The 26,212-nt window shown below is 49.3% G+C and overlaps 1 protein-coding gene across 2 annotated transcripts in view; it reads left to right on the forward strand.

Moving 5' to 3' along the window:
• EPHA8 (EPH receptor A8) overlaps positions 1–26,212 on the forward strand; it is a 134,786-nt gene that overhangs the window by 88,238 nt on the left and 20,336 nt on the right. Inside the window, exons 4-13 of one of the 2 annotated variants that reach the window (XM_037881305.2) lie at positions 1,645–1,800; positions 6,783–7,118; positions 11,299–11,423; positions 11,610–11,772; positions 13,230–13,326; positions 18,001–18,068; positions 18,379–18,504; positions 19,545–19,730; positions 21,431–21,492; positions 22,189–22,398. In XM_037881305.2, coding sequence (XP_037737233.2) covers positions 1,645–1,800; positions 6,783–7,118; positions 11,299–11,423; positions 11,610–11,772; positions 13,230–13,326; positions 18,001–18,068; positions 18,379–18,504; positions 19,545–19,730; positions 21,431–21,492; positions 22,189–22,398 — 1,529 coding nt within the window. The remainder of the gene's footprint in view (positions 1–1,644; positions 1,801–6,782; positions 7,119–11,298; positions 11,424–11,609; positions 11,773–13,229; positions 13,327–18,000; positions 18,069–18,378; positions 18,505–19,544; positions 19,731–21,430; positions 21,493–22,188; positions 22,399–26,212) is intronic. The other variant, XM_037881306.2, reaches the window with a different exon arrangement.

The following is a 26,212-nucleotide window of genomic DNA, read 5'->3' on the forward strand; positions in this document are numbered from 1 at the left end:
TCCTGAGTCAAAATCCACAGGACTGGCTCAAGAATCACTAGATTTATGAAGAGAAGAAGTGTTAGTTCTTTGCCTTCTGGGGCGTGTGCGCAGGTCACACTTTCCGTCTTCTCCCTACCACCAGGAGGGCTGGAAACGTTCTTTTGTGAAATAAAAGCTCAGATTCTCATGCACCGCCATGTTTCAAGAAAAACGACAGATGTCACCAGACTCGCAATGAGATTGCCAGAGTTGGCAACGTTGCCCAAGCCAAGCCCCATGGGCACGTAACTGATGTGCCTCAAGTCGGGCACCCAAAAATGAAGGCATCCAAATTAGGGTCTGAGTAACTTGTTTCGGGTCACACAGGGTATCTGGCGGAGCTGGGATAAGACCCTAATTCTCCCGGCCAGAGCTCTCATTGTGCTACCTGGCAGGCTTCCTAGCACACTGAAGCCCAGTCAGGCTTGCTGTCCCATACTTGTCAGGGCAGGAAGCAGCAGCTGAGGCAGGGCGGGGAGTGGTGGAGGAGGAGGGAGAAGACCCTTCTCTGGCAGCTTCGGGCCCTTGCTGCCCTCTCTATGTCTCTGAGGAGTTGCTCAGGAGAAGCTGACTGTAGCTTTGCAAAGAGGGAGAGCTGCTGGGAGGACACGCATCACAGCAGGAGAGAAGGGACTAGAACTGGCCCTGAGCTACTGTGCTCTTCTGCTCCCTCCTTCCCTCTCCCCGCCTCAGCTGTTACCCCAAAACTACTGTCAGCTTCTCCTGGGCAATTCTGCTCCTTCCCACACAGGCCTATCTGCCCTTGGTGAGAAGGAGAAGGGAATTAGGGATCAGGAGCCAAAGCTCTCAGCTGTCCCTCCACCTTGCCTTGCAGGGCTGACACAGCCCGGGGTATACAACTCAGCTGCACCCCACTGAAAACATTGTCCTGCATTTAATCAACAAGGAAAATCTCCATGTGCCAGGTGTAGCAGCCTGCCTGGAACTTGGGGGGCGGAGACCAGCTTGCAGAAGGGCAGAGTTTGGAGGAGGCCCCAGGAAGTCACTCTGTGTGCACATGGCTGGAATGTCAGCTGCACTGGTTGCACTTCTGCAAATGGTTCTCTTAATAGTTTAATTTTGTTTTACAAGCATGCAGGCCTCTCATATTATTACCCAGCACGTGGTACATGAACCATATGGGGAGGCCTGAAGGGGATGCTATGGCAGGGAGTAGCAGAGTCCTGGACAGGCCATGCCTCCTCCTCTAGCAGGGAATTAATTATTCCCCCTCACCTTGCCTGGGTGTCTCGCCTACTTTGTGCTGCTGCTCGGCCCACTCCCCTGCCTTGTGCTGGGAAGCACCAGCTGGTGGATGGTGCTAGGAGACCATTGTAGCCAGCAGCAGGGCAGAGCCAGTCTGGAGCCTGGGTCAGTTTCATGCAGAGGTATGTGGGGACCCTAAAGCCCCCTGCCACTGGGCTCTCCGGGGCTTCTAGAAGGGACAGGGAAGAGCTAGCGAGCTGGGAGGTCCCTTTGGAGGGGCAGGAGCGAAGCTCTCACGGAGCAAGTATCTCCCTTAGGGACATTGAGCTCAGTGTCTAGATATGGGATTTACCAAGCCAGTGGATGAGTCTGTGCTGGGTGCTGCCTTCTGACTGCGTCCTTCCCCCTCTCCTCTAGCCTGCGAGCTGGGATTTTACAAGTCAGCCCCTGGTGACCAGCTGTGTGCAAAGTGCCCCCTGCACAGCTACTCAGAGAGCCGGGCTGCACAGGTGTGCCGCTGTGACAGCAGCTACTACCGGGCAGCACAAGATCCCCCATCTGCGGCCTGCACGCGTAAGTACCTACCCATCTGCCTCAGACTGCCCACCCCAGCCTGCGCACCCACTTTCCACAGCACATAGGGAACAGAACCCGAATCAGCCTGGCTACAGCAGCAGAGGGAGATTCCCATGCAAGTGGAAAGGGCCAGAAGGTCGGTGAGGGAGTATCTGTCTGTGGGATGAGAGGGAACCCTGACACTACACGGCTGAATGTGTTAGAAACATCAGGCTGGAGACCTGGCCCCACTGGAGTCAATGGGAGATTTGCCATGCTCTGTGTGTGTTTGTATGCGTGTCTGGGGCACTCGCTGTGAGTGTACCTCGGGGTGTTTGTGTTGTCCTGGAGGCATGACTGCATTAGGATAAAGGTGTGTGTTTCAATCAGGATAGCTCACATGTCAAAGCTACAATGTGCCTTAACTCCACAAAGATTTTAAAGCATGTAACTGTCGTGTTTTAAACCCGCCTTTTTCTTAGTGTAGATGGGACCTGTCTCTCTGCATGTGAATGCCATGGATTCATAGCTACATAGATTCCCAGGCCAGAAAGGACCATTGTGATCATCTAGTCTGATCTCTTGTATAACACAAACCAGAGAATTTCCCCAAGGTAATTCCTAGAGCAGATCTTTTTAAAAAACAAAACCCAGTCTTGGTTTAAAAGTTATCAGGAATGGAGAATACACTGCGACCTTTGGTAAGCTGTTCCAATGCTTAATTACTCTCACTATTAAAAATTTACACCTTTTTTCCATTCTGATTTTTCCTAGAGTTAACTTCCAGCCATTGGATCATATTAGAACTTTCTCTGCTAGACTGAAGAGCCTGTTATTAAATATTTATTCCCAGTGTAATTACTTGTAGACCGTTATCAAGTCACCCCTTAACGTTCTCTTTGTTAAACTAAATAGATGGAGCTCTTTGAGTCTATCACTATAAGACAGGTTTTCTAATCCTCCAATCATTCTCATGGCTCTTTGAATCTTCTCCAATTTATCAACATCCTCCGTGAATTGTGGGCATCAGAACTGGACACAGGATTCCTGCAGCGGTCATGCCAATGCCAAACCTAGGGTAAAATAACCTCTCTGCTCCTACTCGAGATTCCCCCATTTATGCATCCCAGGATAGCATTAGCCTTTTTGGCCACAGAGTTACACTGGGAGCTTGTGTTCAGCTGATTATCCATCCTGACCCTCAAGTATTTTTCAGAGTCCCCCATTCTGCCAGTATGGCCTGCATTCTTTGTTCATAGATCTCTATGTTCACATTTCGTCATGTTAAAATGCATGTTGTTTGCTTGCATCCAGCTTACCATGGGTTCCAGATTGCTCGATATTGGTGACCTGTCTTCATAATTATTTACCACTCTCCGGTTTTTTGTGTCATCTGCAAACTTTATCAGTGATGATTCTGTTTTGTTCCAGGTCACTGATAAAAATGTTTAAATAGCATAGAACCAAAAACAGATCATTGAGGGATTCCACTAGAAAAACACCCACTCAGGGCTTGTCTACATTACCCGCTGGGTCGACGGGGTCGATTTATCACGTCTAGTCTAGATGCGATAAATCGACCGCCGAGCGGTCTCCCATAGACTCCGATACTCCACCAGGGCGAGAGGTGCAGGCGGAGTTGACGGGAAAGCATCAGCTGTCGACTTACCGCAGTGAAGACACCGCGGTAAGTAGATCTAAGTACGTCGACTTCAACTACGTTATTCACGTAGTTGAAGTTACGTAACTTAGATCGATCCCCCCAGTGTAGACCAGGCCTTAGTGATGATTCCCCATTTACAATTACATTTTGAGAACTATCAGTTAGCCAGCTTTTAATCCATTTAATGTGTGCCATGTTAGTTTTTTAATCAAAGTATTAGCTAGGATGGGTAAGGAATGGTGTCGCTAGCCTCTGTTTGTCAGAGAGTGGAGACGGATGGCAGGGGAGAGATCACTAGAGCATTACCTGTTAGGTTCACGCCCTCTGGGGCACGTGGCATTAGCCACTGTTGGTAGACAGGATACTGGGCTGGATGGACCTTTGGTCTGACCCAGTATGGCCATTCTTATGTTCTTATACTTGTGCTAAAGCACTGAGAAAATTAGAACAAAAGCAGAGCTTGTGTTATAAATGATTTGGCCCTAATACACTGTAAATAAGGTAAGTTCATCTGTATATAAATTAGGGTTTCTAAAAACAAGAGAAATATAACTACAAACAAAAAATTAATCATATTAACCAAATTAAGTGATTTAAGAGTGAATCCCATAGATCGGAGACACCAGGAAATATCAGTGCACAGTGAAGAAACCCCCGGGCATCAGAAGAAGAAGATAAAGTGCAGTATAAATAATAGACTGGTCAACTACACCTCAACCGACTGTATATGAACAATGAGTATGCAATCGACTAGAGAGACAATATAAAGATGGATCACTAGTCGGGCCAGGTCTAACTGTTATTTAAATTGTGTATTATTAAGCAAAGTGAGTTCATGCATATACCTATAGTTTTAATCCTTTCTCAGTGAAATATGGTTAAATTTGGTTATTGTGTAAAAGCAAATATATCACTTCTGTATACTACTTTGTTAATTAATATAATAGTACCTTATCAGGAATGCACAAAACTCGAGGCCTGGACAAAAGACTATTCCACAGTCCGGTATCTTTCAAAACAGTAGACTCCAAAATCTAGATGGAATTATTGGTTACATTTCAAGATGATCTGAATCTGGATATCTATTTGATTTGCAATGTGCATACATTGCTAAACTGTTTAATCAGACACAAAGAAAGTTAACAAACTAATTGCAGCAAGTGATATAAAGGCAAGGAAAAACCAGACTGGTAAAGAAACCATAACCGACTCATTAGGAAACGTTGAGGAAGGAAAATTGCCTGACCTCATTAGTGATGAACAGCTGCCTAGTATTGCCCTCAGTGTTTAACAAAAACTATGGCTAACCGGCAGCGTCATGTAGACAAATTCCCTTTAAGTACCAGTCATAATTCGGGTTGAGTGACACACTATCTTAATGGAGATATGTGTTGTTAAAACAACCTTGCTCAGTGCCTGGTTCCAGGTACATTTCTTTTATAGCTTCACTAACAATATTGGAGCCTGACACAGCAATATTTAATAAATTGGTTACTGGTCATTCAGTCGGTTATCTGGAAGACAGCATCGACAAGAAACAATTGGCTCTCTGTCAACTAGAAGCGTATCACGCAGCCATGCAAAGCTGAAAAGCACCTCACACAGCTTATTATGCCAGGGATGCTTTTGACATTTCAGCTCACGTGTGTGGTCACAATGGTTCAGCCTAGTATGAGACAGAGAAGCTAGCTACGCCTGTCTCCTGCCCAGTAAAGCTTTCCAGCAGGTGCTAACCAGCAGGAAGGGTAACCTATCACATGGATGGACAGTACTGTGTAGTAACTAATTACAAGAAGTTTATACATGGAGGCCTCACTTATAAAGTCACTACTCCGCATTTCTGTTTTACCCCTCATGTACATAGCGCTGCGGACGGAACACACTATAATAATTCCTATCCCAGTTTTCAAAATGAATCCGAAGTGAGCCCAAATACTGGAATGAAGTTAAAACTTACCTACCAGTTTTAATGTGCTTATTAATCACTTTAAATTTAAAAACATTACTAGACGAAACCACACACATTCAGATTAACAGTGACATGCACAAGGCAGAACAAGCCTTGAATAACTTTTTATTCATGATGGGGATCTTAAAATACTGTTTTCCCACAGCTGGATAGAGGTTGCATTTAAGACTTTGCTTGTGTTACAAGGTGTATTAGTTTTAGCTGTGTTAATTATCTATTGCCACTTATGGAGTTTGTTAAAACACTTTAAATCACATATAAAGGCCCTTACCACTAATTCATACGTTCATTTGGCAAAGATGTGGCCTTGACTATAACAATTATCAAGGCAACAAGTGGGGGGCCTGTTAAGTAATATATGCTGGCTAGCGTATAAATATATATCATATTAATAAAATGCATTATCTGCACCATACATATATGTATATTAGTGTGCACAGAGCAATAACATAAAGCACAAATATCGTAACAGTGATATAGCCCAAACCAGCCTATACAGTAATCCTGTTCACTTATGCTAAGTATCCCATAACTCCTTGCATTTGCTGAAGTAAGCATTTGGCAAAAGCAGACAGGAAACTTGCCAAAATCCAGAAACGTCAATTCGTTCTATGTCTTAGTCCCAGCTAGGGAAGTACCTTCACGGACCAGTACCTGGAAAGCTAGTATACAAAACAAAGCTAAGGAAGGAACAGAACAGCAAGTTAGGGAAGTGGAACAAACTGCTGGCTTAGGCTGTAGTGGCATGTAACTTGTAACATCATCATATAAATAATACCAGCTGGGATGTGTGACTTGGGGAGTGCACCTTCTGCGTGAGGTGAATGTAACATCGCTGCATAGGGCTGCTCTTTGGAGACTGGTATTTTATAGAGCCCTTTCCTGTACCAGATTAATAAACCTGACACATTCGTCATTTAGTCTCTTGAGTATGTTTCGTAACAAACCAATGTATTGTCAAGCAATTGACTGTGCAATTTATCAACAATCCTATTCTCATCAGGTTCTCACACTGCATGTAAACTTCAGATCAGCCTGTACCTAGGATCTGTTATTTCCTTCACCCCACACACACCCCCAGGGCATGGCACCCTCAGGTCAGCCTGTATCTAAGTTGTGTTATTTCCTTCCCCCCGACACACACCCAGGGCATGTCACCTTCAGATCGGCCTGTATCTAGGTTGTGTTATTTCCTCCCCCCCAAACACACACCCAGAGCATGTCAGTCATCCTCTAGTCGGCCAGTATCACTCTGTTCTCTCCCACGGATCACATCACCTTCCATGAGCTTTTCTCTCGGCCTGCCCCCCCCCCCAACCCCGAGCACAACACCCCACCAATCTCGATGAATCTCTGCTTCCTTTCCAGGGCCCCCCTCTGCTCCTGTGAACCTGGTCTCCAGCGTGAATGGCACCTTGGTGACACTGGAGTGGGCCCCGCCCCTGGACAAAGGGGGGCGCACTGATATCACGTACAATGTGGTCTGCAGACGCTGCACATGGGAACAGGGCCAGTGCGAGGCGTGCGGCAGCGGGATCCGCTTTGTTCCCCAGCAGATGAGCCTGGCGCAGGCTGCCCTCACCGTGGCCAACCTTATGGCCCACATGAACTACTCCTTCTGGGTGGAGGCTGTCAATGGCGTGTCCAACCTCAGCCTGGAGCCCAAGAGATTTGCCGTTGTCAACATCACCACGAACCAGGCAGGTAGGAGGAGCAGATACCCCCAGGAGGCTCGGCCCATGGCAACTGATGTGAACAGCTCCCCACTGGGTCCAGCTGGACCTTCTCCCAAGGGGGGTCAGCGTTTACCTAAAGGCCCCCCGAGGGATCTGAGTCAGCCCTGCTTTTCCTGCGCTCAAAAGGGGAATAAGCCACAGTCACTGTGTGTGGGGCCTGTGACAAATGCTGGCTTGTCATGGTGACCATGGTAGCTCCTACTCAGGCATCTGTGAGAAATGGCCCTTGTCGCCTCAGCCGGTGTGGCACCGGCACTGGGGAGACGGAGCTGTCTGGGGCTCACCGCTGAACCACCATCTGCAGACACATGCTTTGAGCGAGCGGGGAATTAATCTTCTTCAGTTCGCTTTCAGCCCATCACATTCTGCTTCATTGCCACGGCCTCAACACCCTGGCCGTTCAGCTGTGGCCTCACGCTGGGCTGCGCCGTTTCCACAGGAGGCCGGGGGCACACCGGACATTTGTTTATTGACAAGGAACACTAAGTGGAGCATGAACCCCCCGGCCTGCTCCTCGCCTCCCTTCCCAAAGGGCCACGCAAAAGTTCATGCTGCATCTAGTGCTCCTTTCCCATCTCACACAAGGGCCAGCAGCTAGCAGGTGCCTGTGTTGTTTGCTGGGGAAAGTCTCTCTCATGCGTATCTTGTCTTTTCCAATCCCTTGCTGAGAAACAGCCTCTTTCCGCAGGAAGCCGTTCCCCACTTTGGCTCAGAGCAGGACCTTGGGGCCCATCTCCAGTGCAGGGACCGGCTCTTCCAGCTGTGCTCCCCAGTTGGAAACAAGCACAGGGAGCATTACATGATGAGGAGCCTCAGGGCTTGCCTACACTGACAGCACTGCTGAAGTGCTTGGTGGAGATGCTACCTACGCCGACAGAGAGTTCCCATCGGCACAAGTACTGCACGTCCCCGAGGGAATCCCTCCCATCTACATAGCCCCAGGGTTAGATCGGTACAACTACCTCGTTCAGAGATCCACACCCCCGAACATGGGTAGTGTAAACCAGGGCTCATTCTGCTCTCCTGTATAAGTGTCAATTGGGAATAACTCCAGAGAAGTCAAAGGAGTTGCCTGGGTCAACTCACAATAAGTGAGGGGAACAAGGCCTTTTATTGCAAACTATCTCCTGCAGCTGCCCAGGCTCCCAACTGACCCCCCCTCCCGCCCCCCGGAGGACATCCGCCCTTCCCCTGCCCCTCCTGCCGGCCCCGCCCCAGTGGTATCACACCCATGCTAAGGGGACAGCACTAAATGCCGGCAATGGCTGGCTGCATAGACAGATATCGAATGCTCCTTAGTTAGCTTGTCTCCTAGAATGTGACGCTGAACAGGTGCAGCTGGGAGCAGCAGAAACAGGCAGGCTGGAAAGAACAGAAGTTTAGCCGTGTGGCTGGAGGTGTTTAAAGGGACACTCAATGTAAAAGAGGCACCAACCTGCAAAGCGGAGAGCCGTGCTCCCTGCGATAGTCAATAGTCGTTCTCAGTCATCCCGACAGCTCCACCACTCCGAGCAGGGGGGCGGAGTTGGCTCCCATTTGAATGTGCAGAAATCAGACTCTCAGTGCTGTTTTTAGGTCAGTTCATGCGAGCTGGGAGTGGATTCTCCCTCCTGCTCTGCACCCTGCGCTTTGGCCTGCTGTTGGGAAGTGCAGTGTGTGTTGTTGCAGCGATTTCTCCTCCGGAGAGGGGCCAGCTGGGGACTGTGTTGGATAGACCATACTCCCTGGACTGGCTAGGCCCATTCAATCAATCTTTACTGAGCTCTCCGGGGAATCTCACCAATCCCTGGAGTTCAGGAGTGCCAGGGATTGCTGTGGAGTGCGGAGCCTCAGTGCTCTCTCTGCCCATAGGGATTGCTTTAACTTGTATTCCCTTCTGTTGTGCCCAGCAGGGCTTTCTGGGCCTGGGTCACCTTCCCCCTGGCCTCTGTCTTTGCTAGGGATTCTGACCTTGCATCGCTTCCAGTTAGTTCATATGGTCAGACGGGCCAGTCTGGACGCTCCCTGAATGTCTGTTCCGGGTCAGCGTTCCCCAAGGCCTGTCTACACTAGTTTCTGAGCTGCTTTAACTATACTTTGTTCTAACCCAATCCAGTAGTAGCGGCACAAAAGCTGGGAGCTGGGCAGCTCATAGGCTGATCCCTGGGGTCACCCTTGTGGCCAGGAAGAAACACGTGGGGAGTGTCCCCAGGAGCTTTGACAAAGGCATTATCTGCACAGATGCGATCTTTGTGTGTGCATTAGAGCAAGAGGCACCAAGCAGCCCTGTCGAAACATGCGAAATATACTGCAGCCCAGCAGACTGTGGCTAGTTGAGGCCCTGTACACACCACCTGGGCTTGACCTCCCTTAGCTGCAGTGCGGTAAAAACAACAGCGCCTTGTCTCCACAGCAACAGGGCAGCCAGTGCTACCTGGAGTTACCATTTCCACGCCCAAACACCACAGGCCCCATCTTCTCCTGTATTCTGCCTCCAGCAGGGGCTGCAAGTTGAGGCTTTAGAAAATAGCAAGACCCTTTCCTTGTAATAAACCAGCCAGTCGTGCAATGCTATAGGTGGGTGAACTATCCCTTCCTGGCCCCCACTCGGAGCCTGCATAGTTACAGTGTTAATGCTGATCGTCATGCAGTTCTCTGGCCCTTTTATCTGTCTGCTGAAAGCCTGAGGCAGGGAATCCCACAGGCAGATCCAGGGAGGCAAGAAGGTTTCCCTTTGTTTGATCTCAGTCCGCCAGCCTTTGTAGTGATGCCATGGGACAGCGCTTGCCGGAGGCACAGGCCATAAGGCGGCCAGACCTCTTGGGTAGCCAGTGTTATGACGCATCCTGGTCCATAGCTAAAACACGAATGCAGCTCCCCTGCAGCTGCACACCACAGCACTGAGGGGGTGCATGTGTAATGTTACTGCTCACCCCCCACACCAGAAAACTGGAATATTCCATTATGATTACCGATCCTCCCACCTGGCACACCAATAGGGCATTCCATTATTGCTGCCCCCAAAAATGGCATATTCTATTGCTACCCATCCATCAAAACAATGGGGTATTCCATTATTGTTGCCCCCCACCAACTGAAAAAATGGAATATTCCATTATCGCTCTTCTACCCACCCAGCATAACCAGGGGTAGTGCGTTATCATTGTCCCCAGGCACCCACTGTAACACATTGTCTCTTGATCCTGTGTGCAAGCCTCTCCTCTTGGAGAAGATTCCTGTGAGCGGGGGGCCCTGTAATCTAGCCGGCCAAGGCACAGCAAGGTCCGGTGTCTGGAAGGTGAAGCGAGATACATTAAAAGTGGAAATGGGTTAATTAACCACGGGAACAGCTTGCCTAGGGATGTGGTGGATTCTCTGCCATTTGGGGTCTTTAGATTGAGAGTGGGCATCTCTTATCTCAGTGCTCTGGGCTGGATGCAGGAGCCCTAGGTGGGGGTCTCTGGCCTGGGCTATCGAGGTCAGACTGGATGATCAGAACGGTCCATCCACCCACAATGACACTGGAGTCTTTCATTGGTACCCTCTCTCCTTGTGACAGTGGCATGTTCCATTGTGCCTCCCTGCATCCATCCACCATGATGGAGTGAAAAGATAGGCAGCAGCAAGGAGTGTGCCCAGGGCCCGAGGATGCCAGCTGTGCAGGTGGGGGGCTTTTCCTGCCCCTGGCACATAGCCTGGCCTGGCTGATGATTAGCTAGACAGACTCTTCTGCACTGGTGCCGTGGGCTGGCAAGGGTGTAACTGAGGCCCCATTGACCAGAAAGGTTTGTGAATCTGCTCTACCTTTGTGAACCCAAAACAGAGAGAGCAGCACCGGAGGTTGCTGCCCCTCCTCACTAGGGAACAGAATGAAGTTCTGGGACAGATTGTGCTTTAGTGTGGGGGAGTCAGACGGGTCAGTGCTGCGCCGGGACCCCGGGCAACTGGACAGCGAGGTCCTGCTCTCGGGGAAGGTGCTAGACAGCTGGGCTGCCCTCTCAGCTTGTGCCTAGAGACCCCAAGATTGGGGCAATGGCTGGACTCCAAACAGGCTCTGGAAGTTCCAGAGATCCAGGGATCCAGATGCTTGGATTCCCAGGCTGCAGCATGGCTCGATCTGTCACTGGAGACAAGTCCAGTTTCTGATGTTCTGTCATCTTCATTCTCAGCCCCGTCCCAGGTGGTGGTGCTTCGCCAGGAGAACACGGGTCAGAACAGCGTCACACTGCTGTGGCATGAGCCAGACCAACCCAACGGCATCATCCTGGAGTACGAGGTCAAGTACTACGAGAAGGTAACAGCGATTTGCTGGCCCAGCCCCGCAGCCTGGCCATGGTGCATTAAGCCAGGGTTATAGCTTAGGCTACTGTTTGCATGGTGTAATTACTGTTACCAGCCAGACACATAGAGAGAGTGACTTCCAGGCCCCTCCCCAGGCCCTGCACTGTCTCAGTGAGATCTTTGCCTTGCTCTCCAACAGGACAAGGAAATGCAGAGTTACTCCACTCTAAAATCCAAAGGCACAAGTGCGACTGTCTCTGGGCTCAAGCCTGCAACCCGCTACATCTTCCAGGTTCGGGCCCGGACCTCTGCCGGCTGTGGGAGGTTCAGCCAGATGGTGGAGGTGGAGACCGGGAAAGCAAGTGAGTGCACGAGAGGATGAGGTCGGGGAGAGAGCGGAAGTGCGTGCCTGGGCACGAGGGTTAAAGTGCAGACCCAGACGCACAGCACTTGGTCAGGGGGCTGTTTGCTTTTGACTTCGGCCGGCGTGGGATCCGCTGCACAGTCAGTCGGTGGCTGAAGGGAGAGGAATAAGCGAACGGGGAGGTGAGGGCTGAGTCAGAAGGGAGCGGTGGTTCTGCTGACCTGGAAGCCAGGCTGGGAGTGCCAGGCACTGATGTTGGTGCAGCAGCTGGCATCTGGGTGGAGGGGTTTGCTTGGGGGATTATGAGCAGCTGGAAATGGATAGTGGCACATGATAGTGTAAGCAGGTGTGAGATGGGGAGGGAAAGCTCGGGGGGCGTGGGCCTGGGACACTACACTGCAGACTAGGAGAAGGGCAGAAGAGACATCCTTGGGTCTGCCTTCCCTGCAGAGCTAGCCCAGCTCTTAGCTGGGCGTTGCTTCGAACCCTGCCCACCATCTGCACACAAACCCCTCTGACCTTCGGGTGGCCACTGACACATCCCCAGAATACAGGACTTCCCCCCTCCCCTGCCTGCATCCACCTGCCCATCTGTGTGGGCCCTGGCTGAGTCACTCTGCATGGAGATGCTGCCCCCACCCCTGTTCCCACCAGTGTCCTCCTGTATCCACAGTTTCTTCCTCTCTCCTCTCATTTTCCCTGGACAAAGTCATGTGTGGCGCTGCGTCTCTCCCGGACAGGGCCGGTGCTCCACAAAACCAGGACTATCTGGCTTCAAATCGGACAAGTGGCCTCTCGAAGTGTGATTGCTCTTTGCAGTGAGGATGCAGCTGAAATCCCTGCGGTGTGACAGTCCTCCAGGGCTTTCCCACAATCCTGCCGTGTGCCCAGAAGGATAGACAAGTTCTCCCACAATGCACTGGGAAAGACTCACAGAGCGTCCCAATTTACTGCAGCACAAAGAACCACGGGACATGCCCCCAGAAATCCTAGCGACCTGGCGAGGGCATGGGAACCCGGGCAGGGCTTTGCAGTGCTTGCTGCTCCCTGCAGGAATTGCCGAGTCGCTGTGTGGGGAGGAGTGACACTGCAACTGTCAGACAGAGGGAACAATTCTCCCAGGGCTCTTGGCGCCCTGAGAAATGCCATTGTAATGATTAGCGCAAGGAAGTGGCAGCCAGCATTGCCGGGTTCTGCACTCACCTCTGCCACACGTTTGCTGTGCCACACTGCCCAGTCTAGGTCCATGCCTCAGTTTCCCCATCTGCAAAGAGGTCCCTGCATAGGGGGTCAGGAAGATTAATTCCTTTCCCATCAAGATCCTCAGTGGAAGGTCTGGCAATGGGGCAGAGTGTTATATATTATGGAATGTAGGTTTACAGAGGCTGGGTTAGTGGGTGCCTCACACCAAGTACATGCCCCTTGAGTTCCCCTTCTGTGATGTTTCTCTTCCAGTAGCTCTCAGATATGACACCATGACAATCATCTGGATCTGCCTGACCCTGATAACTGGCCTTGTAATCCTGCTGGTGGTTCTGATCTGCAAGAAGAGGTAGGAGACCCGCAGAGGTTACTGCATGCTGAACTCAAAGACACTTCATGTTGGCTCCCCCTAGAGCTGGGGCAAGAGGCTGCGTTAGCGCCACACCTGGGGATTCTGTTCGGTCTGCCTGACCGGGAGTGGAGCATCGTTGAGAGCAGCGGTGGTGGAGACAGAATGGCAGGGAGCAGGAAGCAAACCAAGGAAATGATCTAAGAGACCAGAGTGGTCCTGGGGAGAGTTAGATCAGATAGACAAGAACAGGGCTCCTGGTCACCTCAGGAGTGTGACACAGGAGAAGGAGGACCTGGAGCTGATCTGAAATAGGCCTGTTGGGAAAGCAATAGTCTGGTAGCACCTTGCTAGTACCGGGTTTTAGTGTCAGTATAAGGCAGGAATAGTCAGTCAACAGGCAGACCACGGGCCAAATCCGGACCACTAAGCCAAATCTGGACCGCCAGGCACTTTTGAACATCCCCTGAAATCTTTTCATTTATTTATTATCATTATTGGCTTGTTTATTACTTTCTCTGGAATCTGGACTGTGACTATACCTTGGCCAAGACATTTGGACCTTGACAAAAAATAATTGACTACGCCTGGTATAAGGTTTTTTTTGTGGATTCTGAATCTCAAGATCCTAAGTTCAAAGAAACTGTCTGATGATACCTTGTCACTATTGAGCATTTTGAAATATGAGCCAGGTGGCAGTGAAAGCATTTTCATTGAAGTTCAAATATTTTTAATGAAAACTGCACACTAATGTTTGGTGATGGAGCTAGGAGGTACATATGTGATGTCTGTATTAGAGTTTGTACTAGCTGTGTACCTTTCTAGCAAACGCCCTCCTCCCCCAAACTGAGACACAAGGTATTTTCTTCCTGTACTCTCTGAGCATGCTCACAACAAATTCTTACATCTTCACTCATGCGAATTAATTTTCAAATACTGGACAATTATAGACATTAATCAATTATAAACCAAACACTCACCACACACCAAACACAATACAGGCGATCCACACAGGCAAAATGAAGTCGAGGATTGCAGCAGATGTAATATACAGAGAAGCCATAAGTAAGAAGCTAGACCTGTGCATTGATCCCTTAAACGCCACTAGGCTCTCAGAGGCATTAGTAAATATTGACAGTGGTAGAGTGGCACAACCATCAATGTAGACAACTCACTTACAGCTGGAATTTTCCAAATGCGTGAATTTGAACATTGCTGGCCCTCCCTCAGGTTCTGTGACACAATACCAAGGAGAGCAGAGACACTGGCAGTGCGAAAAGCATGCACAGGTTGGTCCAACAAAGATATTTGACACTGAGCTTATCTATTGAAGAGTGATAGGCCTACAAGCAAGTTCATGAGAGGTTGACATCAAGAATATTTTGACAGGTGATTGGTTCCTGTACCGACATCAATGTTCGCTGCCTCTGGTGACAGGATTGCCGAGGCTAAATCTAAGCTAAAGAAGCAGCTGCAGACAGAGGTGTCAGCTAGACATCCTTCCTAAGAAGTCCCCTGCACAGTCACTGACAGTTCTGCCGTACACCTGCCAGCACGTGGTATCATCAAGGGCTTTGTGACAAATTTCAGAATCTATACTGAACACGAGCTAGCAGCAGATGATGTATACTTTGTCTCGGACACGTGCAAATCCTTCAGCACAGTGAGAGTCACAAAATCGAGCAGAGCTACAGAAGCATAATTTAAGGACAAATGCATAGGTACCTCCACAGAAAGTTGTCTTGACAGTTAATGAAAATAAGGAGTTTGTTTGACATCATATGTGCAGAATTATTAAAGGCAGAGAAACCACTTGAGCTGAAATAAACCAGGGGGGTGCAGAGGTCAACAGAGGAGATATGGTCACCTCGCATGAGGAAGCAAAGAACATCCTCAGACATCAAACAGTGATGGTTGCAAAAGAGAAAGTGGTGGAAAAGTCGGTATTATCAGATGACATTGATGTATTTCTCTTACTCTTGCATCATTACCTTGAACAGAGCCTAACATATTTAGTGATTATGGAACCCAGAGTCCAAGAGAGAGCTGTAATAGACATCCGTGCTACTGCAGAGCAGCACCGGAACATTGCACCAGGCCTGTGCGCTGTCCGTGCGCTCAGGCTGTGATACAGTAGCTTCCTATTTTGGCCTCATCAGAATGACTCTGTTGAAAATTCTGCAAGCTGGGTCCTCCCTCTCTCTGCTGGGTGACACCAATGCCACAGTGCCTGCTGACGCTGGATAGGCACCCAATTCCTGGCTGTATGCTACAGACAATCAAACTGAGCCCCATGTTAGAAGCATGGCAGAAAACATGGGCAGGGAAAATTGGCAGGTACCATATCAAAACCAAAGCTCAGCTCCTTACCACCATCAAGCGAAGCACTTATAGGAAATGTCAAATGAGGACATATTCAGGTGCTTTGGATCTAGCTGCCCCACCGCTGGATCCACTGCAGTATGGATGGATGGATACGTGATGATAGTTCCAAGTCTCCATTTTCAAAAACTGTACCAGACAATGGCGCACAGATATTTTGAAGTTAATCGAGGGTAATGGACCTTGTAAATCTATGAGCCAGATTGCCAGGAACCATATTCTGAACATGCTCTGGAGGTGTGGAGTGTCGTAGTGACCTGACAAAATCAGCATTTGCAGATGAAAACAGGGATGACAAGTAGTGACCTGTATTACTCATGTTGGGACACTCAGCTGTTGTTGGAATGAGACAGAACACCAGTAATCATTTACAATGTCTCCAAAATGAAGTATTTGGTTACAATTATTATTATATTTACCATTTTGCTGAATAGACACGTTTATGGTGTCTATAGTCCAGCCCTCTGTGGAGAAAGAAGTGGTTCGGGACTATTTAGAAAAGCTGGACGAGCACAAGTCCATGGGGCCGGATGCACTGCATCCGAGAGTGCTAAAGGAGTTGGCGGATGTGATTGCAGAGCCATTGGCCATTATCTTTGAAAACTCATGGCGATCGGGGAAAGTCCCGGACGACTGGAAAAAGGCTAATGTAGTGCCCATCTTTAAAAAAGGGAAGGAGGAGGATACTGGGAACCACAGGCTGGTCAGCCTCACCTCAGTCCCTGGAAAAATCATGGAGCAGGTCCTCAAGGAATCAATTCTGAAGCACTTAGAGGAGAGGAAAATGATCAGGAACAGTCAGCATAGATTCACCAAGGGCAAGTCACGTTTGACTAATCTAATTGCTTTCTATGACGAGATAACTGGCTCTGTGGATGAAGGGAAAGCAGTGGACATGTTGTTCCTTGACTTTAGCAAAGCTTTTGACACGGTCTCCCACAGTATTCTTGCCAGCAAGTTAAAGAAGTATGGGCTGGATGAATGGACTATAAGGTGGATAGAAAGCTGGCTAGATTGTCAGGCTCAACAGGTAGTGATCAATGGCTCCATGTCTAGTTGGCAGCCGGTATCAAGTGGAGTGCCCCAAGGGTCGGTCCTCGGGCCGGTTTTGTTCAGTATCTTCATAAATGATCTGGAGGATGGTGTGGATTGTACCCTCAGCAAGTTTTCAGATGACACTAAACTGGGAGGAGAGGTAGATACGCTGGAGGGTAGGGATAGGATACAGAGGGATCTAGACAAATTCGATGGCAGAACAAGGAGTAATGGTCTCAAGTTGCAGTGGGGGAGGTTTAGGTTGGATATTAGGAAAAACTTTTTCACTAGGAGGGTGGTGAAACACTGGAATGCGTTACCTAGGGAGGTGGTGGAATCTCCTTCCTTAGATATTTTTAAGGCCAGGCTTGGCAAAGCCCTGGCTGGGATGATTTAGTTGGGGATTGGTCCTGCTTTGAGCAGGGGGTTGGACTAGATGACTTCCTGAGGTCCCTTCCAACCCTGATATTCTATGATTCTATGATTTGTTGAATATTTTTCACATAATAAAAAGTGGTCACTGTCTCAAATGACAATTAAGATCCATGCTATACCCCCAGCCCTCCACCTCATGTGCCCTATTATTCAAATAGGTGTTGTTATTGACTGCTATTGCAAATGTCAAATACATGGATTTCATATATTAGGACTCTGCTGCTTTGATTTTGTCTGCTCCAAATCATGTGAAATCCTGCTGATTATGGGAGGGCTGGCAAGGGTGGGATGAAATGCTGATGTTTCAAAATGCTCAACAGTGACAGTGCCATTAGGCAGTTTTGTGTAACTTGTGGTCTAGAGATACAGAAGCCACAAAAACACCTTGTCTGGACCCTAAATCGAGGTTGACCAGAGGGGCTGCCAGACTGCGATGGGGCTACAGGTCACGTGCAGCAGACAAGCTCAGAACAGGGAAGAGCAGATTATCATTGTGAGATGCGGGTGTGGATGGACTGGTGTTCTCTGAGCGGGTTGCTGTTGCACCGTGGACGTGGTACACAGGATATCCTGGTCTGGGCAAACTGAAAGCTGGAGGTGGGGGTGAACATCAGCAGTGCAGCTGTTGTGTGCCCTGCTGTCAGGGGGGGACGGGGTGCAGCAGTCGCAGTCAGCTCCAGCTCAGCTTCTGGGTGAAACTCTGGTACTGCGCCTTGCTCGCTTGCAGCCCTTCCCAGGAACCCGCGCCTGGGTGTATGTGAGATGGGAGGCAAAACTGATGGATCAGGAGTCTTCCCTCTGCCTCTTCTGTCTCCATGGCAGGCACTGTGGTTACAGCAAGGCTTTCCAGGACTCAGATGAGGAGAAGATGCACTATCAGAATGGCCAGGGTAGGTAGATGGAGATGTGTCTGGGGTCAGCTGTTCTCTGCCTCTCAGCAGGGGCTGAGTTTTGGGCCAGCTACTTTCTTTGTCCCTCTGGGTATCTGGACCCTTGGGCTGGTCTCGAGAGGTCTGTGTTCTGAAGGGGGAATTTGGCTTTCCCTGGAGTTGGGTGCAAGAGAGCAGGTCCCCACTGACTGGGGCATCTCTCCTCTGTATGTGGCCCTAAGGATTCCTGCCGCCTCTCTGGCTCCCAGGCGGCATTGCTGTTTGCTGTTGGAATGACCTCGCTTTTTATTTCCCCACTGAACTCTAACAGTGAAGTTCCCTGAGTCAAAGTTCTACGTGGACCCACACACGTACGAGGACCCCTGCCAAGCTGTGCACGAGTTCACACGAGAGATCGAGGCCTCAAGGATTAAAATTGAGAAAGTCATTGGGTCCGGTGAGTACCCTGGCTCTGCGCATTTCACACCCTTAGAACTTCCTTCAGAAACCCATTTCTTCCCATGGGCTATGGTGCTAATGTTTGTGCAGTACTCTGGAGACACAAGGGGCTAAATAAATACAGCTCGTGCTGAGTGTTATGATGATCCTCAGTGAGGGTTTAAGCCATTCCATAGCTTTCTGAGCACAAAAAGCACGTGCAGAATTTTTTAATGTATGAAATGAACCATCCTGAGCCAGATGCTCAGCTGGTGTTAATCGGTGTAGCTCAGCTGCAGCCAATGGAAGGACACTGACTTGCGCCAGCTGAAGGTCTGGCTGTCCATGCACGAGTGTCTCCTATGCTGCTACCTTGAATTTCACCCCCAAAGTTCATGTCCGGGCTGAGAAGATGCTGGAGACATTTCAGCAAAAATGTTGATTTTTTTTCTGAAAAGTGATATCTGCTGAGAATAGGGGGTTGGAAGGCAAGCGCACAAGAGAGAGGGTGAGCGAGCCAGCTGTCAGCTGCTAGTGACACCCATGGTATCCAATGGCTGCACAAAGTCTGAGTACCTTCCTGCTTGGCAATTGCACAGAACCAGCCAGGATACGAGAGCTCAGAACTTCCAGGGAGCCCAGGCTGGGAGGTGTCGGGAATTCTCACTAAACCAGCCCTGCTCTTGCTTTTCACCTGGCTTTGTACCCACATTGTTTTGAGAGAAGTTGGAAATCCCATAATAGGATGTGCTTAGCACACCTCATCATTGCTATGCAAGCACAAAGGTGGGTAAGAGTCTTTATGCCTCTGAGGCACAGAGCCAGGCAATAATTCCTTATGGTGAGTGCGTGGTAGGAAGTAGAACCCAGGAGTCCTGACTCCCTAAGCACTGGATCATGCCTCATCTTTTTATCAGCTCTAGAAAACAGGCCCCTATCTGTTGGCTCTGGACATCCATTTAGCCTAGTGGCTGAAGGAGTGCTGATTTGGTGGGCTGCCAGGGAGCTGCAGTGAATTGAGAAGCTGAACCCTTTCCCTTGTCTTTTCTTGCTTTGCAGGAGAATCTGGGGAAGTGTGTTATGGCCACCTGAAAGTGCCAGGGAAGAGGGAGCTTCCCGTGGCCATCAAGGCTTTGAAAGCAGGTTACACGGAGAAGCAGAGACGAGACTTCCTGAGCGAGGCCAGCATCATGGCGCAGTTCGACCACCCCAATGTTATCCACCTGGAGGGTGTGGTCACCAGGAGTACGTGGCTGGGGGCAACAGATTAGAGAGGGCAGTCACATAGCCAGTGCAGGACCACGGGGACAAAGGGGAAGCTGATCTCACAGCCAGAGCCCTCAGGAAGTGCTTTCCTCTCCCAAGCCTGGCAGAGACCCCCGTACAATCAGGTCCCGAGGGGCTGGCCAGCTGTTGCACAATGTATATCTCACTAATGGGGCCTTGCACTTTGCTAGCCCCTTTCATCCCCAGGGATCCCCAATAAAACAAACCAAAATGCAAACTCTTCTGTGCCAAGATCACTCTGTTCACCATCGAAATGCAGCCATCCGTGGGGTGAAATGCAGCAGCTGCGTGACTGACTATTGCAATGCTACCGGAGAGTGTCGGACAGGAATGGAGGCTCCTGTATCCAGTGGGAACTACAGAGGGAATTAGGAAGCTGGGGCACAGAGGGCCAATATGAAATGTGTCCCGAACATGGGGGTAAACATGTCATGGGTGGGAGCTCCCACCAGTTCCCAACAGGCAGGTGCTACATTAGAGACAGCTGGTAGGCTTGGCACCTGTTGGCAGGCCTACCAAAGAGACATGTTCCTAGAGGGCCCCTGCTGAAGGGCTGGGTGGGCACTGGCAGGTGGCAGTGCGAGGGCGAAGCTTGTCCTGACACTGCCCTCACTATACCTGCTCTGAGGGCTTCATTGTCCGGGGCTGCACATACAGCACCGAATTCCTGGGAGCTGGTAATAAAGTGCCTTTGGATTGCCACTCGCCAGGAGGCTCAGAATGAAGTCCTACCATGAGCCGGGGTCTCTGCTGCTAGATTCAGGCTCTAGAGTCTAGGAGCCGGCTCCTCAGCCCAGCAGCATTCTCTCCTTTTGACATTCCCGATTAGCATCTTGAGAGGGAGACAGCTTGTCACTCGCAGGACTGGTGCTCTTCTCCTTTCCCTTCTAATGTCATTAGCGAAACGAAGTGTTTATTCCTGGCTGCAGCTCAAACCACTGGTGGGAGAATGCTGTTAGTTGGGGCTTTTCCAACCATTCATTTGAGGGAGGTGAAATGGGATGCCTGACAGGGTCCTTTGTAACATCACATGTGGTGGCTCCCCTCACTCCACTCCGCTCTGCACCCCAATGCCAGAGATCGGGGTTATTGGATTAGGAGAGGCACTACCCATTAGCATTCATTTTAAAGGCCGTATCGTATTGAATTGTAATGTAATGTGAAGTCTTAGTTTTAAAAGGCACATTGAAATGCAAAGCATTATGGTAATGGGATGCAAATTTCATTTAGACAATGAAACTGACTTAGCAACAACAATGGCACCTGTAGAGAGACTGCGAGGTGGATGCGTGAATGCGAGTAGGATGTGTTCGTGCGAGTAGGATGCGTAAGTGTGAGTAGGATGTGTGTGTGCGAGTAGGATGTGTGAGTGTGAGTTGGATGCGTTCATGCGAGTAGGATGCGTTCGTGCGAGTAGGATGTGTGAGTGCGAGTTGGATGTGTGAATGCGAGTAGGATGTGTTAGTGCTATATTCACACACTGGTGTGGTTCACACGCATCACCAGAATGGGACCTCACCAGCTCTTTGCAGGGCTGTGGGAACAGCTTGGTTGCCCCTGTGACCCTGGATTTGCTTCCCTCCCTGCACTGGGCAGGCACCAGGGCTCCCAGAGGAAGGTGACTTTTCTATTAACTTGACCTCTCTTGTCTCCTGCAGGCAAATTAGTAATGATTGTAACCGAATACATGGAGAATGGCTCACTAGATTCCTTTCTCCGGGTAATCAGCTCCTTTGTATTTTTATTCATTGCACATTCCTCAGGGCTGAGTGGCTGATGAGGGAGAAGAACAGGCTGATCCACACACTGCAGTCTCATGACCACGGTGACCGCTGAGTAAAAGCTGCAGGCACTGAGGGAACACTAGCTCCAAGGCATCTGCACTGGCTCTCACAAGGAGCATCCGAGTGCAAGAGGCAGAACATCCTAGTGCACAGGAGCATCTGCCAGAGCTGTGTAGTGGGAAGAGTGGAGGGTTGAAGGTTGGAGGTGACAGGAGTAAAACCTGTCCTTCATTTCCTCGGGCCTGGCTAGGTTTGCACTGGGAGGTGTCTGGGTTTGGAGCCCAAGCGTGGGGGCATTACAGATTGCAACAGATGAGCTGAGTGAGTGTAGCTTAACGAGGACAGGGTTCTGGTCCTACAATCATAGAATCTCAGAATTGGAAGGGACCTCAGGAGGTCATCTAGTCCAACCCCCTGCTCAAAGCAGGACCAATCCCCAATTTTTGCCCCAGATCCCTAAATGGCCCCCTCAAGGATTGAACTCACAACCCTGGGTTTAGCAGGCCAATGCTCAAACCACTGAGCTATCCCTCCCTTCAAGGTCAGCGAGGTCCAAGTCGCCATGCAGAATCAGTGTTTGTCAGGTGCCCAGCGAGAGGTCAGGAATAATGTCAGGGATGTTTTCTCTCCAGAAACACGACGGGCAGTTCACCCTCATCCAGCTGGTGGGCATGCTGAGGGGCATTGGCGCCGGCATGAGATACCTCTCCGATTTGGGCTACGTGCACCGGGACCTGGCTGCCCGTAACGTTCTTGTTAACAGCAACTTGGTCTGCAAGGTGTCCGACTTCGGCCTGTCGAGAATCCTCGAGGATGACCCGGACGCTGCGTACACCACCACGGTACATTCTGTGCTTTCCTTGCCTTTTTCTCTGGGCTGATTCATAAAGAGCAGTAGGCATTCCATGCACCCTTCAGGGAGAGAAATCAGACAATCTGAAGCAAGGAATGAAGGCTGGGAAGCTAAGCCTGATCTCCACCCTCTTGTGCTGGTGCCATGAAATATGGACCCCTTTAGACCATTATAAATTATCTGACAATTCATCACATAATACAAACTCGTTTCTTATGCAGCCGTTCATGGAGAGAGTTGCAGCACAGTGGGAGCTGGCACCTTTCCCAGCCTCCTCTCAAAGACAGTCCACACACTGTGCAGAGTCCCAAATCACCCTCTTCTGGGGTGTGGGAGGGGCCAGATTAATCCTCCTCCCACCTGGTTCCACCCTCAGTTCAGACCCTAGCTCCTCTCTCCTTCCATCTCCCATGTAATTGGGTGAGGTAACAACTCCACTGTCTCGGAGTTTCACACAAATGCCACCACACTATTCCATGCAGACAGTCTCAGGCTTGGCCTCATGTTTTAATCTCAGTGAGATCAACAGAACAAGCTGACAGGTTTCAGAGTAACAGCCGTGTTAGTCTGTATTCGCAAAAAGAAAAGGAGTACTAGTGGCACCTTAGAGACTAACCAATTTATTTGAGCATAAGCTTTCGTGAGCTACAGCTTCATCGGATGCATACTGTGGAAAGTGTAGAAGATCTTTTTATACACATAAAGCATGAAAAAATACCTCCTCCCACCCCACTCTCCTGCTGGTAATAGCTTATCTAAAGTGACCACTCTCCTTACAATGTGTATGATAATCAAGGTGGGCCATTTCCAGCACAAATCCAGGGTTTAACAAGAACGTCTGGGGGGCGGGGGGTAGGAAAAAACAAGGGGAAATAGGTTACCTTGCATAATGACTTAGCCACTCCCAGTCTCTATTCAACCTAAGTTAATTGTATCCAATTTGCAAATGAATTCCAATTCAACAGTTTCTCGCTGGAGTCTGGATTTGAAGTTTTTTTGTTGTAATATCACAACTTTCATGTCTGTAATCGCGTGACCAGAGAGATTGAAGTGTTCTCCGACTGGTTTATGACTGTTATAATTCTTGACATCTGATTTGTGTCCATTTATTCTTTTACGTAGAGACTGTCCAGTTTGACCAATGTACATGGCAGAGGGGCATTGCTGGCACATGATGGCATATATCACATTGGTGGATGTGCAGGTGAACGAGCCTCTGATAGTGTGGCTGATGTTATTAGGCCCTGTGATGGTGTCCCCTGAATAGATATGTGGGCACAGTTGGCAACGGGTTTTGTTGCAAGGATAGGTTCCTGGGTTAGTGGTTCTGTTGTGTGGTATGTGGTTGCCGGTGAGTATTTGCTTCAGGTTGGGGGGCTGTCTGTAGGCAAGGACTGGCCTGTCTCCCAAGATTTGTGAGAGTGTTGGCTCATCCTTCAGGATAGGTTGTAGATCCTTAATAATGCGTTGGAGGGGTTTTAGTTGGGGGCTGAAGGTGACGGCTAGTGGCGTTCTGTTATTTTCTTTGTTAGGCCTGTCCTATAGTAGGTGACTTCTGGGAACTCTTCTGGCTCTATCAATCTGTTTCTTCACTTCCGCAGGTGGGTATTGTAGTTGTAAGAATGCTTGATAGAGATCTTGTAGGTGTTTGTCTCTGTCTGAGGGGTTGGAGCAAATGCGGTTGTATCGCAGAGCTTGGCTGTAGACGATGGATCGTGTGGTGTGGTCAGGGTGAAAGCTGGAGGCATGTAGGTAGGAATAGCAGTCAGTAGGTTTCCGGTATGGGGTGGTGTTTATGTGACCATCGTTTATTAGCACAGTAGTGTCCAGGAAGTGGATCTCTTATGTGGACTGGACCAGGCTGAGGTTGATGGTGGGATGGAAATTGTTGAAATCATGGTGGAATTCCTCAAGGGCTTCTTTTCCATGGGTCCAGATGATGAAGATGTCATCAATATAGCACAAGTAGAGTAGGGGAATTAGGGGACGAGAGCTGAGGAAGCGTTGTTCTAAGTCAGCCATAAAAATCTTGGCATACTGTGGGGCCCTGCGGGTACCCATAGCAGTGCCGCTGATCTGAAGGTATACTATTACCAGCAGGAGAGTGGGTTTGTGTGTGTGTTGGGGGGGGGGGAGGGTGAGAAAACCTGGATTTGTGCTGGAAATGGCCCAACTTGATTATCATACACATTGTAAGGAGAGTGATCACTTTAGATAAGCTATTACCAGCAGGAGAGTGGGGTGGGAGGAGGCATTTTTTCATGCTTTATGTGTATAAAAAGATCTTCTACACTTTCCACAGTATGCATCCGATGAAGTGAGCTGTAGCTCACGAAAGCTTATGCTTGGTAGAACAAGCTGAGTTTGAAGTAGATTGGTTCAGTAGTTTAAAAATGGTTTAAAGTTATTGAGTCCCACTGCTGGCTGGAGCAAAGGATTTCTTATTTTAGGAAGAGCTAGCAGTGACCCCTAGATTTAGGTAAACTAATGTTTTGGTTATAGAAGATTCTTGTGACCTTTTTTTGAGGTGCTCTCACCCCTCCATTATATGCTGCAGGCCTTTGACATTCCGCCGGGGCAAAGCACCGGGGCTAGAGACGTGCCTTTTGCTTGTCCCATAAAATTCTGTTGCGGTTTGGCTGAGACAGAAACATAAAAATCATCATTTCCGTTCTCTGGCCTGCATGGCTTAGTGAATTGTTGGCAGCTTGCCAGAATAAACAGTCTAAGGACTAAGCCTCAGCCCGGGGAGCTGCCAGAGCAGAGGGAGTGCTGGGAATGAGGCCGAGAGCTGGACAAGGCTCCCACCCAGACCACATTCCTTTCCAGACCTGGCACATAGGGTAGGAGCCCATCCCCCACTTTAGGGGCACCACATGGGGCAGGAGCCTATTGCTTCTTGGCATGGGAGGGGGGAGAGAGCCCACCCCATTCCCCTCTGAGCTAGCACCCTTCTCCTCATATAGCAGGTACAGTAGGTAATGTGGTCTAAGTATGTGTTACAATCATGGAAGTTCAGGGTTCAAATCCTCCTGGTGATGCCTGATGGGATGGCTGGGTTGACACAATTATACATCACAGAATTTGGTTTTTCTTTTAAAGAAAATCTTGAAATTACAAACAAAAACTGTGTTAAACAAACGTACATTAGACTAGAGAGACAAGGTGGATGAGGTAAGATCTTGTATTGGACCAGCACAAGTCAATCACCTTGTGCCTCTAATATCCTGGGGCCAACACAGCTACAACAAAACTGCACACATAATTTAGATCGGGGTGCTCAACCAGGAGCACATGTACCCTTCGGGTTTGCAGAGATCTTCCAGGGGGTACATTGGGGGGAGGGATAGCTCAGTGATTTGAGCTTTGGCCTGCTAAACCCAGGGTTGTGAGTTCAGCCCTTGAAGGGGCCATTTAGGGATCTGAGGCAAAAATTGGGGATTGGTCCTGCTTTGAGCAGGGGGTGGGACTAGATGACCTCCTGAGGTCCCTTCCAACCCTGATATTCTATGATCAGCTCATCTAGATATTTGCCTAGTTTTACAACAGGCTTCATAAAAAGCACTAGCAAAGTCAATACAAACTAAACGTTCATACGGCTCTGTATGCTATACCCTGAAGTGTACGTACAATATTTATACTCCAATTGATTTATTTTATAATTATATGGTAAAAATGAGAAAGTAGCAATTTATCAGTACTAGCGTGGCTGTGCCACTTTGGTATTTTTATGTCTGATTTTGTAAGCAAGTTGTTTTTAAACGAGGCGAAACTTGGGGGTAGGCAAGACAAATCAGACTCCT

Source organism: Chelonia mydas, chromosome 18 (genome assembly GCF_015237465.2).
Source record: "Chelonia mydas isolate rCheMyd1 chromosome 18, rCheMyd1.pri.v2, whole genome shotgun sequence".
Lineage (NCBI taxonomy): Eukaryota > Metazoa > Chordata > Testudines > Cheloniidae > Chelonia > Chelonia mydas.